Raw genomic sequence first — 22315 nt, forward strand, 5'->3', positions numbered from 1 at the left:
GCAGATTTGATAGATAGTAGTTAAGTCAGTTACAGAGACTTATGAAAACACATTGTTATTTTTTTTCAGGTTTATTACAGTTGGTGACCTGGTCTGAGCTACTGTTATCACAGCATGTGGGACAATTAGGTAACGAAGCTTCTAGTGTACAACAGGCGTTAGTTTGGTGTCTTGTATGTCCACATTCCAAAGTTAGATTAGCAGCTCAGGCATCAACCAAGAAACTTGTGTCTTCGTTAGGCGGAGCTAAACTGGCATCCGAGATGCTGACGACCTTGGCAAATATGATGCAAGTCTGCAAAGTTCAAGTGAGTTGCAATTTATATTGGTTTTGTAAGGTAGTTTATTGTGAACTTTTACATTTCAAGGGACATTATGTTGATGCTATTAGTGTGTAAACGTGTATTTAAATTTTTAAGTGTGGCTTTCATTTTTTAAAAGAAACTTCATGAAGTGTTTCACTTTAAGAAAATGGGCACTCAACTACAGTGGTACATGGTTTATGAGTTTAATCCATTTTGAGAGTGAGCTCACAACTCAAAATGTTTTTAAATCAAAACAGCTTTTCCCCATAGGAAATAAAGGAAATACACTTTGTGTTCCATATGTCCATAAATATACATGTAGTACTCATTTTTAAAGGGTTGTAATATTATTTAAGGAACAAATTATAACCCCTAACATCAGAAATTAATGATTCACAAAAAACAGGAAAAATATTGACAAATTAACTCTCATTTTACCTTTAAGGCGAGTTGTCGCTTGTGTTAGGGAAATAGAGAAGAGGTGGTACTGCTTGAATGGAGAATCTCTCTCTCTATGAGAACTGGTAAAAGATATCAGCAGCTCTCTCGCTTGAATGGCTTTTACTATCACTAACTGAATCACAATTTATGCTTTTTGGACACTGTTGTCTGATTTTACACGCTTGTTCAACTTTCAAAAAACCTTTCTAAAGACGACTGCTTTTATTCTAAATTGTTTTGAAATGCCTGATCACAGTAGATCAATAGATTTGTTGCTCGCTTTGTCAAAGCCTTATCTGGGTGATGCGTTTCTACAAAATTTTGCAGGGTTTCCCACATCTCCCTCATTTTACTTGAAGCAAGATATTTGTTACTCTTTCCCTCCTCCTTAGATGAAATCTCTACAATCTCTTGTTGCTACTCCTTATGCAACTCCACTAGCTTCTTAGTTATCAACTGTTCACTATGCTTGTCTAGAAGATCGTTGACGTCATCGTTGTCCACTTCCAACCCCATAGTCTTGCCTAAGGGCATAATTTCATCATTAACTGCCCACGGGATACTGGATAGGTTGGAATCCATTGAAATTGCGTTCAGGAACGCATTCATGCCACAGTGTCCTCTATGCAGATATGAGGGTTCTGTTGGTGACCCCTTCCCAGTCTTTATCAATCATTTTGAGGCAGCTGATAATGTGGAAATGTTCTTTCCAAAACTCTTCGTTGACCTCAAAACATTGCTGGAACATTGCCTTTTGTGTAAAGCTTCTTGAAGTTCGAGATCACCTGCTGATCCATGGGTTGGAGGGGTGTTAGGCAATTTAAACTGCTCCATTAGGTAATTTTCAATGGTTGGAGGATGGGCAGAAGCATTATCTATAAATGACAAATCTTGGAGTGGGACGTTCTGCATAAAGAACTTTTTAATCTCAGGACCTAAAACCTCATTGACCCATTCCACAATCAAAATATAAGTCACCCAAACCATCATAGCCAAGTTAAGGCAGTTATCTACAATGTGAACAGGTTTTTCTTGGAAGAAAAAGCAAATAGAGAGAGAAATAATTTTGGAAATAAAATACCAGTTTATATAGAAACAGATAGAAAGAAATATAGAGACAGAGAGTAAGAGGAAGGGGTTGGAGAGCGGACCTGCGACGACGTTGCATCAGTGGTGAAATCTGCTTAAAATCATGAGTCTCTCCTATCGGCTCTTTATCTCTGTGTTGAGCTTAGTTACCAAAATAGAACTATTAAAAGATTATAATTGGAGCAGACTTGATAATGTATTTTACCAGATAAGGAGGAATTTATACTTATTTTATATACAGAGCCCTAAAGTTTATGATTTTGAATCAAACCGTTGTCAAAAAAATTCAAAAGCTCATGAAAATACACCAGAGTAATCAGGATTTTGCGCTGTTAGCCACACACTATGAATTTTATCCCTGTTAATTTTTTATGAACACAGAAACATAAAGGAAATGTTTATAAATTATTATTCAGTATAAAAGTACTGTTATAGATAAACATGAAATAATGTTTAGTTCTGTTAGGTGCTCTGTTAACCCTTTTACCCCCAAAGGATGTACTGGTACGTTTCACAAAAGCCATCCCTTTACCCCCATGGACGTACCGGTACGTCCTTGCAATAAAATGCTATAAAAATTTTTTTTTCATATTTTTGATAATTTTTTGAGAAAATTCAGGCATTTTCCAAGAGAATGAGACCAACCTGACCTCTCTATGACAAAAATTAAGCCTGTTAGAGCAATTTAAAAAAAGTATACTGCAAAATGTGATGGGATAAAAATAACCCCTTGGGGGTTAAGGGTTGGAAATTTCCAAATAGCCCGGGGGTAAAAGGGTTAAGAGTTTCTTACTTTTTGTTTATGGGGTTTCCCCTCATTATGCAATTTAAAGGCCTTTTGACTGTAAAAAAGTGTGTACAGTATAGTAGTTGGGTAAGGAAGTAAAAGATAAATTTTCATGGTGGTATTAATTTACAGAAAGCCGATGACCAAGATGGCGGGGGTGGAAGTGGAGGAGGAGAGCTGAGCCCTGCTGGGGTGGCTCAAGCTCTCATTGTCATTTGCTCTCCCAGCAACATTGATCAGCAGCAGAAGGAGAGTTTAGCTGTGCAGGCATTGTATTGTGCTTTCCATCCATCGTTAGGTGAGACATTGTTGATGAGTATGCTAATTTATAAAAATGGATACAAAACCATATTAGTGTACTTCCAATAGCTTCATTATATTGTTTATGATTTAGTTGTATCAGTCTTAACCAAGTTCTCTCCTTTCTGACATCATGGAATGAGCTCATTACAATACTCTAGTAGTTTTGACATCTTAACAGTTGGTCTCTTAAAGATCATTACATTTACATACTGTAGTTAATTTTCATAGACTGGTGTGAGCGTCTTGATATTCCAAAGTTTCTTCAGCAATTGATATTTCAATTTGGCCATTTGGAGTTAGGAATTTTAGCTTGGTGATTTTATTAAATTATCCCCTATACAGTAACTATCATCATAAAATGTTTCAAGTTAAAAAGTGGGTTCGAGTGAAAATGTAATCGAACTGTTACCTTCCAAACATCAGCACATGACCTCATGCTAAGATATTTATAAATTCAGGTTCTACATAAGTTGTCACAATTTGAATTTTGTTACCTTATTAAGCTTTTCTTTATTAGAGCCTATGGACTTGAAACTACATGTTTGTGTTAGTCCTCACATTCTTGTGACATTTGTATTTATTCATTTGAATTGTTAAGGAAATTTGAGGTATTGAATTTTTTTTTTTTTGTATTTCACAGCAGTTGAGATGCCCAATTTGTGGGAGCAGGTCTGTCGATCTCAAGGCCTTGTTGCTTCACAGGTCATTTCATCTCAGAAGGAGAAATTAGTCCAACAGTTTACCATAAACTACACGCCTTCATCTCATAACGAGCAGGTATTGTTTGTTGTTGTCGTTTTTTTCTAAAATCGTGACACACTGCAGTCAAACAGTTGGATAAAAATCTGTAATACCTTGGTGCATGTGTCACCTGAGCCACAGATACCTGTTATTTACATACCTTACTCTTATAATGTGTCTGCAATGCCGTTAGTATTGAAACAAAATTCCCCAGTCCACCATATTTTGTTTATTCTAGTGTACTATAATGTATTTATTACTTTATTTTTTAAAATCCCTTTTATTCCTTTTTTTCACTTCTCAGTGATGAAAATTATTTATTGCTTGTTTCTATTGTCTGGGTTGCCATCTTTGAGGCAGGTCTTAGTTTTAGGTAATATATGATTTAAAATAAACTTCCCGGGTTTTCTTTATGCTTTAACTATCGAAGCCACAGGTTTCTTGACTTATAACAGAGAAAAATTTTCTACTCTGCTCTTACCCATATCCCTCTCCATTTTGATGCCCTAAACCCAATAGGAGCCACTGAGCAAATACTTAACTGGTCACTACATCTAAAGACATTCAAATAATTGTCATCCGTTCTCACCATCAGGTTCAGCTTCTTGCTCCAATTTATTTTTAGATTGAAATTGGTAATTTCTTAATAGAATCTAAAGACTTTGAAGGCTATCTCTTAAGTCTCAAGATTATGTATAGTGTGCCAAAGTGTTACAAAAAACATATGGCAGAAGTTAAGATACTACAAGTTAGTAATTAGAGCCAAGTGAATTGGTAACTAATGGGAACAACAATGGAGTCTTTAATAAGGTAGTTGGTTAGTGGCGTTTTGTAAAAGAGGTAAGCTTCACCTTTAAAGCTGCTTAGGCACTTTGGCATTTAGTCTAGTGAGTTAGGGTTTGAAACAGTTCCCTAACTTAATGCTAAACCGAATTGTTAATTGCAATTCATAGTGATATTTTTCCTTGATCTTTTTGTTAAGAAAGCATGGAAATGTTAAGTGATTTTTTGGTTCTTTACCAGTCATCATAGTTCCACCCGCTACTACATAGCCAAATGACTACTTGTCAATATTATTTATACTTTTTTAATATCAACATTGGTAATAATTGTAGCTACTTCTTCTAGTGATAGCTCTCTTATGTTTTTGCTAAGTGGGTCATACTTTTTATTCTTGTATTTATAATGCTTCTCTGACTGCATTAATTAAAGTTGAAAAGCTTTTGGTATTTTGGTAATTATTCCTTTATTATTTTAGAGCCATAAAACTCATAGTTATGGTTATAATTACGGAATATTTTTTTTATGTTTGTGATATTCATGCTATGAAAAATCTGTTCCCAGGTCTTTTCTGGACTTGCCAGGCTTGGCAGTAATTTCATCCTGCCTTCAGTTATAGCATTTGTTTTGGAGAAATTGAATGACCCAAGGCTAGTGCAAATTACTGATGAAGAGTATGCCATATTTCAAACACCCAGGGGCACCTTGTATAACCAATCAGTGGTTGAAAAGTAAGTACAATATTAATGTGATGGTGATTTTTTTGCTTATTAATTTTCAATTGTTACGTATATATATGTTAGTGTTCATCAATTTTTAATGCTTTAGATGAATTGGAAGTTAATTATAGCAACATTGAAGTTAAGTATTTAGCAGTTCATATAGTCTTTAATCCACAACCTGTTGCAACATCCAAGTTTGCATATATTCATGAGTTTTGAAAGCTTCACCCATTTGCTTCAGAATGCCAGAAAACTTTCAATCAATCAATCAATCACCCATTTGCTGTTTTTGTAATTGTGTATTCACATCCTTATGTGTATCCCCACATTTTTTAAAATTTTAATTAGGTAAATGATAATTTATCAACTCCCATAGGTTTAGGATTTGCACCCATGTCATATGATAAACTTTAGGAAAGGAGGCATTATATGTAGCTATTACTGCTCTATATATTGTAATATATTTTTTATAACTACAATAACCTCCTCTTAATTCCTCACATTTATCACATATGCTTATTACCACATACAGTATACTCATCATCACAAGCCTGAAATCCAATTGAATAAATATTAGTATGCAAATCAACATCCAAATTTGTTATGTGTTTTATGTCTTGATAACTACTAGAAAGTGTTTAATGTCATTTATATTCAGAAATATTTCTTGATTAATCTTTGTCTGATGTCAATTTTAAAATTCTGGTTAGTATGATTTTCACAAAATCCCATATTCTCTCTGTTACAGAGCTTTTGAAGACCACTTGAACTTGAAAAATGTTAAAAAGTCAAACAAAGTCTACAGCCACAAAGAGCAACTTTTGATGCTGGAAGAGAAAAAGAAAGATTTGGAGAAAAGAAGAAAAGAGGGGACATTGGAACTAACACCTAAACAGAAGGAGGTGTTTAAAGCACAAATGGATAAGGAAAATGCTATTAGAGACAGGTAAGGAGGAATAAAAAAGTTGCCAACATGGCAGTGTGTAAGTTATATCAACAAGTCATTGAGTTTTAATTGTGTTGATGTAATTTAGGTTGCAATATACCACAAGATTCTATTAAAGGAAACATTTCTATAAGTTGCTACAATATTAAGTTCAATTTTCTGGTTAATTTGCCCATGGTTAGGGAAGTGATAGGACTTGATATCTTAGAGAGGAAGGAGGATCAACAGTGAAAAGAGGATTAAGAAATTGAATCAAAGGAAGAAAGACTGACAGTAAACAGAGGATTAAGCCATTGAATAAAAAAAAAAATCATGTCTGACCTTTATGATATTAGAAACACTTTGAAAAGTATGGAGATTAATTTTACTAAAAGAAAATAGAAATGTAATCAAATTGATGAAGTATTTTTATGTATTGATGACTGAATTGAAGATTTTTTTTTTTGAAGAAAATTATACAACTTATATTGGGTAAGATGGGAACTGCTGTGAAAGAATGTAATATAATGCAGGGAAGGGGAATGGTTAACTGACAAAGCCACAAACTATAAGCACCTGTGTCCTTGCCATACAGACTAATGATTTTTAGTGATTTTCCCAAACTTATCATCTTGAACCATCACTGATTTCCATTTTAGTGTTAAGAAATGTATAAAAAGCAAACTTCAGTTAAGGAGTATACACATAATTTAGGAGTTGATAGAGTACATGCGATTGCCAATAAATGGTTTTGGTGAAATGAACTTAAATAATTTTTAATGATTTTAATTGATAAAGTACCCTTTTCATTTCTTACAGAATTGAAGAAATTGCAAGGGAAGTGAACATTGCAGTTTCACTGTTAGAAGCTGCCGTTGCGGGAAATGTCGATAGCCTCAGTCTGTATTTTACAAAATTGATACCTCTTCTGACCTGGGCCCTCTCCTCTCCTTTGGTTTCTCAGCAGATGTGCAACTTATTTGTCAGTTTAAGAAAATCAGTATTTGATGACGAGGATGATGTGTTCGGTAAGTATTATTGTAATGCTTGTTGAATTTATGGTTGCTAAAGAGAGGCGAAATTTTCCATAAAAATGTGACATTTATTTTTGTGTCATTCTGGCTGTGGTTCGGAGAATTAAACTTAGTAAGAAGTGATAAACAAATGGATTGTTCCAAGAGAAAGCACCATACAAAAAGTTGTCACATCAGTAAGAACACCAAAGAATCCTGCTTTTTGTAAAATTGACTACTGTTACTAAGGAAAAAATTCCAACACTTATTGCAGAAATTAATTTTGCTCTGAAAATGAAGGAAAGTGAAGATATAAGTAGTAAATTAAAAATAATTTGAAACATCTGTTGAACAAAATTAGGGAGAGTCCTGTTGCTAGTATTATACACACACCAAACTGATAATGACTAGTTTCAAAAGGAGGTTGCATTACTGCAAATTAAGGCTATTGTAGAGTAATGGTCCATTGAAAAAATTTTTCTTTGGTGACATTCCAATGTTGGACTTGAATATGTTACAAGATCAGATCAAGAATAATTTTTCTGAAAACTTAAAGTTGTATTGTGAAATGGCTCTTCCTAAAGTAGAAATTCATTGTTTCCTTGCAGCTTATACTTTGGCTCGTACTACTGTTAGAGTTTGTGAACCAGCCATGAGCATTCCCCAAGACTGGATTGGAGAATCCATTGAAAATGCTGCCATCAGAACACTGAAGATGCTTCACACGCTAACTGTTCCCAAAAAGTAAGTTTTAGTGACAGAAAACAAATATGGTTCAATTAATTCAATTAATGACAAAAATCTTGATTATATATGATAGTGAGTTGAAATTAAAATAATCTTGATTATGAAATATTATTATATTGAGATTAGCAGTTACAATTATTTATTATTTTTTTAATTTTTAAGGGGAGCCAGAGACGATGATATAGAGAAATATTTTTGTGCGCCTGGATTTGTCTACTGCTTCCCATTTTTGGAGTGGGTTTTAAACAAGAGACTTGGAGGTGCAGATATGTTTGAAACTGTTGCTGGTCAGGCTTTACAGATTATAAGTGAGCACATGGCAATGCGAGGAGCTGATGAAGAAGACCTGTACCACCCTCGTTTCCTCCCTCGCAAAAGATTACTTTCTCTTGTCATCAATGTAATAAGTAAGTAAAACTTAGTTCTAAAACTTTCATCTGGATATTATAACCAGACACCACATTTTTAGAAAGAAAGTAGCATGTACAGAAAGTCCTCAACTTACAAACTAAGTAGGGTCCAAGAAGCTGTTTTTAAGTTAAACTTTGTTAAATTTTGTCCCTATGGTAGGCTTCACCTAGCTTACATGCCTACAATTTTCAGCTGGAAAAGGTCAACAAATAGTCTCATTTCATATTGTAAATGTCGTCTTGCTTTCTGTATTAAATTGTTAAATATTGTATTATTACAGTATTTCATTATGAACTTTTGATACAGTATCTGAGATTTTTTATTTCAGTTAGATTTGTCTGTACGTCCGAATATTTTAAAGTTGAGGACCTTCTAAAGTGATGGATATTTGTTTCTGTTTTGATCAAAGGGGTGTGCAATTGAACATTATAACAAAATTTAAAATCATAAATCCTGAAATTAAATAGTTCATTATTTAGATTATCTCCTAATATTTATAGGCAGCAGCACAGGCAGAACCCAACAGACAGCCTGTGCCGTTTTACAAGATGTGTGCCGATGTGGATCAGGTGATATTGGTTGTGACATAGCTACATCTGAAGAGATTAGTGTTCTTCTGGATAAACTTCAGGCTCCTGCAGTTTCTGTTAGGGATGCTGCTTTGAGGGTAGGTTATTGTCAAAATTTTTGTAACACTCTTATTAAAGAGACCATTTGTTTATAAGACATCTAATCTACCAAACCCTTATCAGGAATAGCTTGTACAGTAGTGGTCCATTTCAGGTATGAATCGTCATTATTATTCTTAATAATGATTTAGTGTAACTAGAATGCTGAGTCAAAGAGACCATAGAAAATGGATGACATATTAAAAGTTCAGTGCAGTAGGATGTTAATTCTCAAATCAGATTACTTTAACTTTGCCTAGAGATAGATTTTCTTTGACAGGGGCTTGACAAATGTGCACACACAATTAAAGTGTGCTGGCAAATTTGAAATATAAGAAAAAAAAAAAAAAGAATCTTTGTGGTCAATTGTGAAAAATAAAAAGATGAAAATATTCATAATAGGGGATTTTATTATTAAAAGTGAATAATTGAATTTGCCCCTTTTTATGGTACAGTGTATTGTTTAAAACTCAATGTAATTGTGTTTTAACTATCATGATGGCTGAATATTGGAGGAAGATCAAATTAATAATTGAGTGAATAAAACTAAAATGTTAATTTGTTCCGTAACCGAAATACAAACCACGCTATTTACAAAGGGTTATTACTTTTAGCGTAGCTGAAATGGCGAGCCATTAGAATTTAACGAGGGTGTATTACCCCCGCGCTAGTTAGCGGGGGGGGTAGGGGAGTGGTAGCTAGCTACCCCTCCTCCCCCTCACACACAGGTGAATACTCACTTTCACTTTTGGCTCGGACTGTGACAGACGTCTCTGTCTTGGTCCTCGCTTGGCAGCCATTGTCTGTTTTGTCTTTACTTAATCGCTTACTTTTCTTTTACTCAATATATATGTAAACATGTTTTCATGTTTGTATATATATTTGAGTATAGAAATAAGTAAGTTTCCTTTTCAGATGTGTGTGTGTAGTGTACGATATCTACGTGGAGGCCTCGGCAGTTAGGCCACCACGGCCTAATTTTATGGGTTGCGATCGAGTTTGACTTCGGTCTTTCTCTCTCTCTCTCTCTCTTGAGGTCGTTCACCCTTTTACTATGTTTTACTACGCCCTTGTAGCTTCCTTCCCGTGTGGGTGGGGTTGCTACGCCGTACATTTTGTCTCAATTAGTTTATGAATCTAATTGTAGTTGTTAATTTTTCAGCTTGTAGAACGATTCCTTTCGGGGTTTTCGTTTTTTCTTTAGTGTTCATTCATTTTTAAATTACATAATTACATAGTTACATAATTATAATTGTTATAATTCTGTTTTGGTTACAGCTCTCCTTCCGCGAGTGTAAGTGGTTGTGAGGGCACGTGCCTGTTGTGTAATTCTTGTTCCTTTTCCTCGGGATTCCTCTTCGGAGCCTTCCCGGGGGAATGAATGTGTACTAATATTATTTGTTTTATTTTTTTACAGTTACCGATCTAGTTCGTTTCTGTAATATAGCAACGGTGTGAGCTGTCTGGTTGAGTCCTGGGGATTCGGCTGTTGCTGCCTCCCCCCTTGTATTGTCGTCAGGGGCGTGTCTCCTACTGGTAGTACTCCCGTGTCGACGGACAGCTCTCCAGTTCATTTTAGAACAGTCAGGAGGCTTGCCTCCTTGGGCGGATAACTTTCCTTCCGAGGGAAGTTTTTTCCTGTCCAGGCTTGAGCTTTTCCTCTTTTGGGGGGTTCTTCTCTTGCCTTTTTTTTCGTGCGACTATGCTCTTGGTGCTGAGCGGTCGCACCTGCAGTTTCGCTCAAGGGGCTGGGCAACTGCAGGAGCTCCTCTTCGGAGGATTGCCCCTTTTAGGTCACTGGCTGACCAGTCTCTTCCACGAAGTGTTTCTCTTTCGTTCGCGAGAGAGTACACTCATAGAGACTCCTCTTCGGAGGTTTCTTCTGTTGCTGTTGCTGTTGGCCTCCCTCGCCGTAAGGCCCTCCGTCCGCCTCGTCGTAAGGGCCTCTCATCTCCCTATAAGGGTGCTTGAGGCGCCTTTTTGAATCTCCGTTTGCAGCCTACAACTTCTTTTTCTCGATCTTCCGTCTTGGTGCAGATGGACAGCAGTCTAATCTCGTCTTCCGACGGGCAACGGTCTTCCCGACGGACAACGGTCTTCCCGACGGACAGCGGTCTTCCGACGGACATCAGTCTCCCGGCGGACAACGATCCCTTCGGGGCAAAGGGTTGCCCCCACGGGGGTTCTTCCCTTGCGTGTCAGGGTTTCCCTGCGCGCCCTTCTGTTCGTCAGCACTCTCCTGTTCGTCAGCGCTTTCAAGATGATCTTCCCTGCGGTTCCTGTTACGTGCCCTGTGCGCCCACGTTCGCCCTCGCGATCTAGAACTTCGGTTCAGGTCGGGGTCAAGGACTCTTCTTCTTTGCGCAGGCTTCCACGCGTAGCCTTCTGCTCGTCAGCGATCATCAGCTCGTCAGCGATCATCAGCTCGTCAGCGATCATCAGCTCGCCAGCGATCGTCAGCTCGTCAGCGATCATCAGCTCGCCAGCGATCTCCGGATCGCCCACGTGTGTTACAGCTGGCACGCCAACGTTCTCCAACACTTCTGAAGGAACATGGTTCGCCAGCTACTAGCTCAACTGCGGATGCTGATCGCCATCGCGCGACCCTCAACTGCGGATGCTGATCGCCATCGCGCGACCCTCAACTGCGGATGCTGATCGCCATCGCGCGACCCTCAACTGCGGATGCTGATCGCCATCGCGCGACCCTCAACTGCGGATGCTGATCGCCATCGCGCGACCCTCAACTGCGGATGCTGATCGCCATCGCGCGACCCTCAACTGCGGATGCTGATCGCCATCGCGCGACCCTCAACTGCGGATGCTGATCGCCATCGCGCGACCCTCAACTGCGGATGCTGATCGCCATCGCGCGACCCTCAACTGCGGATGCTGATCGCCATCGCGCGACCCTCAACTGCGGATGCTGATCGCCATCGCGCGACCCTCAACTGCGGATGCTGATCGCCATCGCGCGACCCTCAACTGCGGATGCTGCTCGCCATCGCACAACCCTGAACGATTGCCCGCTTACGCATGCTGCTCCTCATCGCACAACCCTGAACGATCGCCCTCTTGCGGATGCTGATCACCATCGCACCCTTTCACGCGATCATTCACCTGCGCATGCTGCTCGCCATCGCACAACCCTGAACGATTGCCCGCTTACGCATGCTGCTCCTCATCGCACCACCCTGAACGATCGCCCTCTTGCGGATGCTGATCACCATCGCACCCTTTCACGCGATCATTCACCTGCGCATGCTGCTCGCCATCGCACAACCCTGCACGATTGCCCGCTTACGCATGCTGCTCCTCATCGCACAACCCTGAACGCTCGCCCTCTTGCGGATGCTGATCACCATCGCACCCTATCACGCGATCATTCACCTACACATGCTGCTCGCCATCGCTTACCGCCAGCGATCTTCTTCACCTACGCGGCAGCACGATCCCTCGCCGTCACGCCCATTCGCCTGCGCGCCCGCGCGATCGCTCGCCACCGCGATCGCTCGCCTGCGCGATCGCTCGCCTGCGCGCCCGTGCGATCGCTCGCCTGCGCGCCCTCGCGACCGCTCGCCTGCGCGCCCTCGCGACCGCTCGCCTGCGCGCCCGCGCGACCATTCGCCTTTGCGCGACCGTTCGCCCTCGCGCGACCGTTCGCCCTCGCGCGACCGTTCGCCCTCGCGCGACCGTTCGCCCTCGCGCGACCGTTCGCCCTCGCGCGACCATAGTTCGCGGCGAATTCCACAGCCGGTGGTAGTAGCAGGGACGCGTGCTCCTAGGCGGCACTCGGGATCACCTCCATCCAAGCACAGGTTGGTAGTGCAGGACGAAGACAGGTCAGTACAGCATTCTTCCCACCTTCTTTTCAGGCAGGAACCGTCGTGTCCTCTCCAAAGGATCGCCCGATCCCTTTCACCTTAGCGAGGATTTCGGACTCTGTGTCCTTGGAGCAGCAGACATGGTTTGATCCGCTGGCACGGGCGTTAATGAGGTTTATGAAACCAGCACTCACCGGCCAGGGTAACAAACCAGCGGCTGTCTCTCCTACGCTGAAGAGAAAGAGAGGAGTGGACTTCGTGGTGACTTCCCCCAGGGCGAAGTTGGTTCCCAAGAGGTCGGTCTCGAGGGTCCCCTCTCCTGCACGAGTACTCTCTCCTTCTCCCGCCCTGGAAGGATTTTTGGCGGGGGGGGCTTTCCGTTGAAGATTTCTCCATCGGACAAGGGGTGACTGCTTACCTCTTCCTCTGGGAGCTTACCAGGTTCTTTCCCTCCTCGGTTACGGCCCGAGGTTTGGTTCAAGGAAGCTACAGGAAGATCAAGGGTACTTTCCTCCTCTCGAGCTCAGGCACCTTGGCCTTTCGTCGTTAAGTATCTACTTGCGGACAAGCTCGATGTTGTACCATCTGGACGCACTGACTGAAGGCTTCCTTCGGGTGTCTCATCTGTGGAGGTCAACGACCTCAGACACCCTTCCATCCTTGAGAAGAGTTTTGTCTTTGCCCAAGGACAGAGACTTAAACATCTGCTGTGCGGAGTAAATCGACTTCCGGTTTCACTCCTCCAAGGCGCTTTCTTCCAGACTCTGCAGGGCTCCAGCTCCCTTTTCTTTCAACCACGTCGGCCTAAGTTATCGGCTACGACAACTGGGACAAGGTGTCCAATTGCAGTTTCCTCCTGTCAGGAACAGATGGCACGGGAGACTCCCCCGGGGGGGGCATAGTCCTAAAAGGAGTTCACGAACTCTAGGATTGCAGGTTTTTTCGCTGGGAGGATGCTTAAGGTTACTCATCCGAATGACAGCTTCCCGATGCCCATTCCCGCACAATCTCTGTGAGTAGCCAAGGATATCGCGCCTGCTGTCTCTGTCAGCGAATTCAGTGTCTCTGAACCTCTATGCCATAGCATCAGCAGAGTTGCCCGGTTGGGCAGAATGATCCATACCTTAGGCGAAGGTCTTCCTTAGGATCATCGACGGCTTCACCCCCGGCCCCCTCAGTCGATCCTTTCTTGTAAGGAAGGATCTGAGAGGGGATGTCCATAGTCGACCTCTCAGCCCTGATCAAGTTTGTCGAACAAACTTCGGCCAGCGTAGACCAGCAGAATCGATCAGACTGGTAACGAGGCGACAGGACTCCTTTAACCCTGGATCGGAAGGACGGGTACTTTCAGTTTCCATTCCATCCATCTTCCAGGGTGCTCGTCGAATTCAGCCTAAACTGCAAGTATTCCTGCTTATGATGCAGTGTGGCTATCCCGCCGTGGCATAGCAGGTTTGTTTCCCCAGAGAACTCTCCCTGCCTTCCTCTTGGCCGCTCAGGTGCAGACTTCCGCCTCCTCTGCTGTTTGGAGGGCTGGTCAACTCCGGTAGGCTCGGGTTTCGACCTTCTTCAGCGCCGGGAAAAGCTTCCGAATGCTAACCATGAGTGTGGGCTCATGGTATTTTGCTTGGAGCCTTCTCTTCCTCTGCCTCAACATCTGGAGTATCTGGCCATGATATTGAGTCAACCGCCTTACCACGTTGGAAACCCCGCTTCTCGTCCGTCCAGCGAGGTTAAGCAACGTCGGTACTTGGATGGGTGACCACCTGGGGACGCCAGATTCTGTTACCACATCCTCCGAGCCTTCCTTTCGGTTCACCGTGGCAAGACTGAGGAGAGTCGCAGTACCTGTTCTCAGTCAAGCAGAGTTTTCAGCCCTACCTTGGAACGTTTCCTAGTTCTTCTTTCCTCATTGACCCGTTTATAGTCCGAACGGTCGCCTCAGGATAAGTTCCATGTGGGGCGATCCAAGTTCCGGTGGCTTCAGGCAATGTTTAACCGGACTCCCTGGCCCTATGGGACCAGCGGAACTATTAAACCTGCAATGGGTGTTGACCTATGGAGCCTTTTGATGGTAGTGGATATTCTCGTCCTTTCCCCACATTCTTGATGCGGTTCTCGGACTCGTCAAAGGAAAGGGGGGGGGGGGGGGGGCATGTTCCGGTCCAGGCCTATGGTCAAGACCTGAAGGATACCTCTCCATCATTCAGGCAGGCTTAAGGGCCTTAGTCTGGCCCCTCTTCAGATCCTACCGCTCCTGCCAAGTCGCCCCGTTGCGTGTCGACTTCATGCTAACCAGCAGGGGACGCATTTTCACACCTTCACATCTTGCAGTAGAGATATCGGGATGATTGAGATTCTCTCAATTCCACCATCGGCTCTCTCATTCCAGGCAGGGGAATGTGTCTCTCAGACTATCCGAGCAGAGCCTCATAGAGAGAGTGTACCTAGGGGTCTTTGACCTTGGGTAACCAGCAAGTGCTGGTCTGGGGGACCTGATCGCGACAGCTTGGAACCTCAAGCTTCCGCTAGTTTTCCCCCCAGTCTCAGACCCCGAGACTCTGGCAAGATGCATTCCGGTGATGGTGGGACAACTTCGACGCCTGCGTCTTCCCTCCTTTTTGTCTGCGGACAATGGGTCTCAACAAAACCAGGTTGTCTGTCAACCTTTCAATGGGAGAGCTCCACTGGGACTATGTGCAGAACGGTTTCTGGACCCTCTGCTTCCCCTGACGGAACTCCCGGGAGAGCTTCTCCCACGGCGCAGACTACTCAAGCAACCACACTGCGACATCTCTCCCGAACCGGGGCGTCGCTTCGGCTTCATGCCTGGAGACACTACGCTTCCTCCTCTAGAAAAGACAACCCGCTACAATCGCGGTACGGAGGTCGCGTCATCTGCGATAGTCATCCACAGGGGTCTCCCAGGCAAAGTGAAGAGTCTAAGGTGGTTGGTGCCGTGGGAGATATACCTCTTCCCGTGAGGCCTCTTCTCCAGCAATAACGGTCTTATTGCCTTTCGGCGGGAGGAAACTCCTTTCTGCTCTTGGCAATGAAGCCTGTCGCTCAGCCTTTCCCTGACCTTCAGGCTTAAAGGAATAACTTTTTCCTGCCCGCTGGATCTATCCTCGCTCATGCGAAGCTACGATCGTCCCTGCCCTAGTCGGAGGAAGACCTCCAACTTGGAGCATGGCTCGGACTTTTAGTCCTTTAAGAGATCTTCTCAAGACCCTTTTACGACAGGCCTCGGATTGTATTCCGCCCTGGGTCTTCTGCTCACTCTGGCCACGGCCAGTGTGTAAGCAATCTTCTTGGTCTCTTACTACTCCCCCCCTTTCTAAGGAAGAGGGGAAGGCAACATTCAGGCTCGCTCCTGAGTTGTTGGCTAGACTCAGAATCTGAGGGTCCCGACCCTTCGGTCCGATTCATTCAAGATTTTGAGTCTCCATTCTGTGTCTGATGTCCCAAGACCTTCTCTTTCTTGCCAGTACAGGAATCGAGAGGTTAGCGCTGGGAACAGCTGCAGTTTGGCCTCAGTTGCAGCCGATTTGGGAACACAAGGAGGACATGGGGGGAGAGTCACCAGTATACCTCTTCAGCCCGGACTCAAGGACATTCATCTCGACCTGTCTTCAGACCCTCCCCCGTCACGTCGCCCTACAGCACGATGTTAAATACATCGCAACGTCCCTCGCCTTCGAGTAATACTACTCTGTGACGCAGGTGCTACAAGCTGGAGTCTGGAAGCGTCTGATGACCTTCGCAGCCCGCTTCCTGCAGGGCGTGACCCACAGGAGTCTCGATACGTTTTCTATCGCTCTGTGGTGGCTACACAACAGCTGGTCTAACCTCAGGCTCCTTTTTGGACAGGTAGCAGAAGGTTGAGGGCATTGTTATCAGGTTTTAGTCTGCATGAACGAAAGAAGTATGTCTGGCCCTTACTTCTTTCTTCATCATCCCCTCTACGGGGAAGCAGCATCCTGGTCTCTGCATAGCTGACCTCGAACCTCTGCAGGTAAACCATGCTTCCTTGTGTTCCGAGTATTGAGTCAATACTGTCGCGTCCCCCATACCCTGACGAGGTGGTATTGGGAACGTCTTAACCCAGAGTTCCTTCTGGAACTCCAGGTCAACTGCCTAAGACGGGTCACACTTCTTCCTTCACACACAAGCTTACGTAGGCCACATGGTTCCTTGCGGTGCAAGGAACTTGTGAGGTGCAGGGACTCCTTTTCTCGAGTGCGACTCACTCGGATTCTGAGTCCCCGGGTAAAGCCAAAGCCAGTATGGCTGGGGACTTTCCACCCTTCCTAAGGGATAAGTCACCCTTTGTAAATAGCGTGGTTTGTATTTCGGTTACGGAACAAATGACAAATTCGAAGACAATTTGTATTTTTCCTAACCATACAAACCTTAGCTATTTACACATATTTGCCCGCCAGCCCTGTCCCCCAAGACAAGTCCTACCTCTAAGTGAAAGTGAGTATTCACCTGTGTGTGAGGGGGAGGAGGGGTAGCTAGCTACCACTCCCCTACCCCCCCGCTAACTAGCGCGGGGGTAATACACCCTCGTTAAATTCTAATGGCTCGCCATTTCAGCTACGCTAAAAGTAATAACCCTTTGTAAATAGCTAAGGTTTGTATGGTTAGGAAAAATACAAATTGTCTTCGAATTTGTCATTTTTAAACAAACTAACAACTAAACCTCAGGGCTGAATGGCTTCTCTGACCCCAGTGCCATGTTGTATGAAGTTCAAAATTCCACTCCTCAAAAACCTTTTCATGTAAGCTCTTCTTCCCCTGTGAGTGGTTGAAAATGAAATGGGTTTTCTCCATTCTATTGTGTCCTGTGTACCGTCTCCTGTTGAGAATTGAAAAGTAAAATACTCTTTTACACAATATGAAAATTAATCGGATTTATATCTTTTTCAGGGTTTACTTGTACTTGTTAAGTCTCTTCCTAAACCTGATGCTGACAACGAAAGTTGGTTAAGGGTTTCACACAGACTTTGGGTTGCCAAATATGATGTATCTGAGGATGTGGCAGGACTTGCTGAACAACTGTGGAATGATGGAAAGTTGGAGGTGTGTAGAAAAAACATTGTAATCATTTAAAATGTTTGGTCTGTTTAAGAGTAGAATTTTTCCATTAAATATTTGTTGCATTGTATGGTTCATGTCATGTGTAGTAATTTACTAAGATTTCATGTTATAAAATCAAGTTGTTTATAAGTGTGTTAGGTTCTTCAGTATCATTCTTCAAAGGGTGTGTAACATTGCATTTAACCATGCCGGTTAGTCATAGATTAAAAAAAATGTGTAAAGTCATTTTTTTTGGTTCTCTTAAACACAGAAAATCTAAATTAATATTGATTTTTCCTTGACTTGCCTAATTAGTATTAATTTGTTTTTTCTTGACTTGTATTAAAAATATTTGACCTATATTTCAGGAAGAAGCTATTACAATATTGCACTCATTATATTAGTAAGAAAACCTTAATTTCTGAATAACTTGGTTAAGTTAAAGTTACACTTTTAGGGACAAAATTTAATAGAACTTTTCGATAAAGACTTTCCTGGTATTTTAGTTGAGGAGATAATACTTTAAGTACTTGTTTATGGTGCGAATACTTTAAGTACTTGTTTATGGTGCGAACCTTCAAAAACCTTCAAAAGTTTTGACTCCAATAATGTGGATGGTTTCTTTATATATATACCTTGTTTTATTTTGAGTTTGTAGGTTTGGTGCCTGTTACTTTGGTGTTTATTCATTTCTTGTTGATCCATTCGTGTTAATATCTGCATTAATTGAATTGTTCCCAGGCTGATGAAGCTATGAACCAAGGAATTCTTGAAGATCTTGTACATCCAGTTGAAGATGTCAGAGCTGCTGGTGCTGCAGCCTTGGCTGCCTTAGCAAAGGATTACCCTGATTTTGTAGCTCCTGTTACTTTACAATTGATTGAAATATTCAATTCCAAGTTGGAGGTGAGATAATGAGTTTTCCTTTTTGAATTTTTAAATGATATTTGTGCAAATGTCAATAAGAAAGAAGTGATTAGGAAATGAAGAATTTTTAAATGTGTAAATTATTGATTTTATATTCTCAAACTGTGTTTGGAACTTCAAATTTATTGTATTTTATTATCATCAAATATTTATTCTGTGCACACAGATTGAAAAGATACTTTCAGCTCAACACCTATTATTCAGATCTAAATTTTTTACATATGATTTATGGATTAGTTTTGGTATTTTAAAACTTTCACCTTCTCTGAATTGTCTTATTTATCCTGACCTGCAGATGACTCCAGCTGTACGAGATCAGTATGATCGCATTGTGTCTGAAGCAATTGATCTTTGGGAGGGGAGAGAAGGTGTAGCTTTGGCTATCAAACAGATTGCCCCTTCGCTAGATGCTGAGACAGCAGTTACCCTCGCTAATTTCTTTGTACCAGATGCCCTTGGTGATCGTAATCCAGAAGTCCGAAACAAGATGCTGGATGCTGCTATGGCAGTTGTCAACTCTCATGGAAAAGTGAGTACTTTTAAAAAGTGTACAGTATTGTAAAATTTCACAGTAATTGACCATCATTACTTGATATTACATGATAATGAGCAGTGATACCTGTTTTATGAGTTGTAAACTGGAGTTGATAAGATTCTTCCTTTAACTGATCTTGTAAATATGGGTGCAAAGGTCATCAGAAAATCTGATAGTTAATTATCAGGACTAAAGTGGTAGAACAGTAAATGAGTAAGCTCCTTAACTGAAACAAGACAGTAATATCACTATAATTTACATCTCTTACCAATTATGATAATTTAGTTAACATATATAACAATTGAGTGAGGTGTTGATGCCTCTTTAGTTTCCCCTTATTTTTAATGTAGTGGTTTGATTTAGATATAGAATAACAAAGAGCTGAGCAGTTATATAACTTAAGGTCTTTCATATTTTCTATTAATTTTTTGCTATTGTTTGAAACTTAGTTTTCAAAGTCACAAATGTACAATAGTTGCTTGATCTTAATAGATGATATGCCTTTTAACCAAATTCTGGAGGCATCTGTAATTATTACATTCCTTTTGATTACTTTCTTGAGGTACTATAGGTTAATTATATTTGTTGGTGATATGGAATTGAACTATTATTCAAATCATGATAGTTTTGTTATTTATATGTTTTTTATACTTCTGCTATACAAGAATCATCACTTTTAAGTTTTTTTAAGATTGTACTCTAATGAAAAAAAAAAATTTCTTCCTTCCCAAGGAAACCGTGAACAGCCTTCTTCCAGTATTTGAGAAGTTCCTAAATACAGCACCCAATCATGCCAGCTATGATTCGGTACGCCAGAGTGTGATCATTTTGATGGGGTCTCTGGCCAAGCATTTAGACCCAACTGATCCAAAGATTAAACCTATCGTGGCAAAATTGGTGGAAGCCCTTCATACACCGTCGCAGCAAGTGAGTTCTATTTACAGTATTCCTTATGCAATATGTAGCCTACATATTTCAAAACTTCCCCTGATATTCGTATTGCTTCTCCAGAAGCTCAGTTTATGGATGTTTACTTGAAAAATTCCAATTTTCTTTCCTTTCAAAAGATACATGCCCCTAGTAAAGCAATGAAACAATCTAGCGGTTAATGGTAAGGAATGCCATCAGTTGCATGGTATTCTGTTTTTCTGTTGCTGCAGTTACATCAAGACGTATCCCACTTCCAGATTGTGATTAGTGTCTTGTGTTTTAAGTTGTCTTCCCTGCTGGATTTGTAAGCATTTCTACTCTGGGAAAGCACTGTTTAAATAATCATTGTGAGGAGTGTGATGTCTCAAGGTATTTCTCAGGGAAAGAATGTTTCAAGTTTAAATGTTTATGGAACTGGAGAGCATACATGGCACAGTGGTAAAGCTTCAACGTTGTAAATAAAAGAAACCGATGCCGAGGAGAGAAAGTAATTTTTAGTTAAAGGGGAATTATACCCAGTATCAGTATTGTTTCTTTTAAAAAGAAAGAAAACTGGAAAATGTTGAATAAATTTTTTAAAGTTAACATCCATAAACTGAGCTTTTTTAGAAGCAGCAATGTGAACATCAGATAAGTAAAATAATAAATTTATTTTTAAAATTCCATCATTTTGCCATACTCTGTGTATTTGGATATTAGATTAATCATAAATGTTAATAAATTTTCTGAATTTTTTTGCTGCTTGATAGCATTTCATTCTATATTCCTTTCTCTTTCAGGTACAAGAAGCTGTGGCAAATTGTTTATATCCCCTTGTATCTGCAATACGAGAGGATTGTCCAAAAATGGTCACTAAACTTATGAAAGTATTACTCGAGTCTGAAAATTATGGAGAGCGCAAGGGTGCTTCATATGGCCTTGCCTCTTTGGTCAAGGGTATGGGCATTTTGGCACTCAAGCAGTTAGACATCATGACTCAGTTGACAACTGCCATTCAGGTACTATTTTGTTCATGAGTTAAGGTTATAATGTTTATGAACTATGGGGATTACACCATCTTTTTTATACTTTTCAATAGTATTTACTCTATATTGTAAAAAGGAAAAGGTGAGGAAGAAGGGATAGAATAACTCACTTTAAAACTGTGAATTGTGACAACAAAAGAATGTTTAACTGATTTTTTATTTTGGGTAGTATTCCGTAGATTTTCGATTTTATGAATAATTTTCTTTATATGATTAGTTTTTAGAATATATATTTTTTTTAAAGTTACTGTTATACTAAAATTTTCTTTTGGTTTCATGAAGTAACATTGTCTTAAAACTAGTCTTATCTTTTTTTCCAGGACAAAAAGAATTACCGAAATCGAGAAGGTGCTTTGTTTGCTCTTGAACAGTTATGTAACATGCTGGGAAAATTATTTGAACCCTACATTGTCCACATACTCCCACATTTACTCCTATGCTTTGGAGATACAAACCAGTACGTACGGGAAGCAACTGATGACACAGCTAAGGCCGTTATGAGCAAGCTCTCAGCCCATGGTGTTAAGTTAGTGCTACCATCTCTTCTTTCTGCGCTGGAAGAAGATTCGTGGAGGACTAAAACTGGTGAGTGTAACTTTTCAGAATACTTGTATGTAATGAATAAGTAATGCACCATGCAACTTATTTGGTGCTTTCACGTCTGCAATTATCATGATTTAATTATATTTACCGGACTGTTAAACATATATCTGCTGGATCTGTTCATGCTCACGTACAGCTACAAAAAGAGCTGCACTTCATAAGTACATATGAAAATAATTCCAGTAATTCATTATATATTTTTCAAAGATACTATTCGATCAATATACTATATAATGAATTTTTCAGGCTCTGTGGAATTACTGGGTAACATGGCTTATTGTGCTCCCAAACAACTATCTTCGTGCCTTCCATCTATCGTGCCTCGACTAATAGAAGTGTTAAGTGATTCTCATATGAAGGTACAGAAAGCAGGATCCCAAGCTCTCAAGCTGATTGGGTCTGTTATTAGGAACCCAGAAATTCAAGGTTTGTTCCATTTTGTTAATATTGTTTTTTT

At 40.9% G+C, this 22315-nt stretch overlaps 1 protein-coding gene across 1 annotated transcript in view; it reads left to right on the top strand.

Annotated features, from left to right (window-relative positions):
- The window catches only part of l(3)80Fj (lethal (3) 80Fj), an 89901-nt gene that overhangs the window by 45656 nt on the left and 21930 nt on the right, over positions 1-22315 (top strand). The window contains exons 11-26 of the mRNA XM_068388158.1: positions 70-308; positions 2755-2920; positions 3566-3702; positions 5011-5177; positions 5917-6114; positions 6913-7121; positions 7715-7850; positions 8016-8260; positions 8765-8931; positions 17689-17841; positions 18580-18744; positions 19061-19294; positions 20033-20227; positions 21010-21228; positions 21576-21840; positions 22105-22284. Of these exons, the coding sequence (XP_068244259.1) occupies positions 70-308; positions 2755-2920; positions 3566-3702; positions 5011-5177; positions 5917-6114; positions 6913-7121; positions 7715-7850; positions 8016-8260; positions 8765-8931; positions 17689-17841; positions 18580-18744; positions 19061-19294; positions 20033-20227; positions 21010-21228; positions 21576-21840; positions 22105-22284 (3075 nt within the window). The remainder of the gene's footprint in view (positions 1-69; positions 309-2754; positions 2921-3565; positions 3703-5010; positions 5178-5916; positions 6115-6912; positions 7122-7714; positions 7851-8015; positions 8261-8764; positions 8932-17688; positions 17842-18579; positions 18745-19060; positions 19295-20032; positions 20228-21009; positions 21229-21575; positions 21841-22104; positions 22285-22315) is intronic.

This window comes from Palaemon carinicauda, chromosome 15, assembly GCF_036898095.1.
Source record: "Palaemon carinicauda isolate YSFRI2023 chromosome 15, ASM3689809v2, whole genome shotgun sequence".
NCBI classification, from domain to species: Eukaryota; Metazoa; Arthropoda; class Malacostraca; order Decapoda; family Palaemonidae; genus Palaemon; species Palaemon carinicauda.